Raw genomic sequence first — 616 nt, forward strand, 5'->3', positions numbered from 1 at the left:
GGCGGCCCTCATGGGGGAGGGAGCCAGAGCGGGAGGTCCGCCAAGCGGCCAGGGCGGCAGGGACCCTCTTCCTTGGGCGCCGGCAGACTGCCCCCGCCCTGGGTGGGGCCGGGCGCGGAAGGCTTTGGGGGACCCAGAGGCCAGCTCTGCCGCGTCCCTGCACCAGGGGACGAGCTCCAGGAGGCTCCATTCCGCGGCCCTGGGCGGTGGCCTTAGTGCGTGAGCCAAGGCCGAGAGCCGCTGGCCCCAGTGAAGTAGGGGAGGCCTTCTGAGTCCACTCAGGAGGCCGGGCCAGAGTTGCCGGGCATCCTGGGTAGGGCCAGGGCGCCACCACCCTGTGGCCGTAGGCTCTGCCCCTCGGTCAGCCCCTATCCTAGGCCTGACCCCCACCTTTGGCGCCAGAGGCAGAGAGGGCCCGTGACAGCTGTCCCCTCAGTCTGCAGTCCCTCTGGGGTTGTCCTGGCCAGTGAGAGGTCCAGTCAGATAGACTGTCACAACTGCCCAGGCAGCTGGGCAGCTGCTCACACCGGCTCCCCCACCCCTAGTCCTCCTGGCCGACAAGGAGGGCGGGCGACCACCAGACGAGGTGGTGGGTGAGGTGGTGCCCGGGTACCGA

General features: G+C 70.5%; 1 protein-coding gene across 1 annotated transcript in view; it reads left to right on the plus strand.

The window, feature by feature from the left end:
* Window positions 1-616, plus strand: part of ARHGDIG (Rho GDP dissociation inhibitor gamma) — a gene marked incomplete at its 3' end in the record, with an annotated part of 3,847 nt that overhangs the window by 2,147 nt on the left and 1,084 nt on the right. The window contains exon 2 of the mRNA XM_006146420.2: window positions 488-616. Coding sequence (XP_006146482.2) covers window positions 488-616 — 129 coding nt within the window. The remainder of the gene's footprint in view (window positions 1-487) is intronic.

The sequence above is a fragment of the Tupaia chinensis genome, unplaced genomic scaffold, assembly GCF_000334495.1.
Source record: "Tupaia chinensis unplaced genomic scaffold, TupChi_1.0 Scaffold000178_1, whole genome shotgun sequence".
NCBI lineage: Eukaryota > Metazoa > Chordata > Mammalia > Scandentia > Tupaiidae > Tupaia > Tupaia belangeri.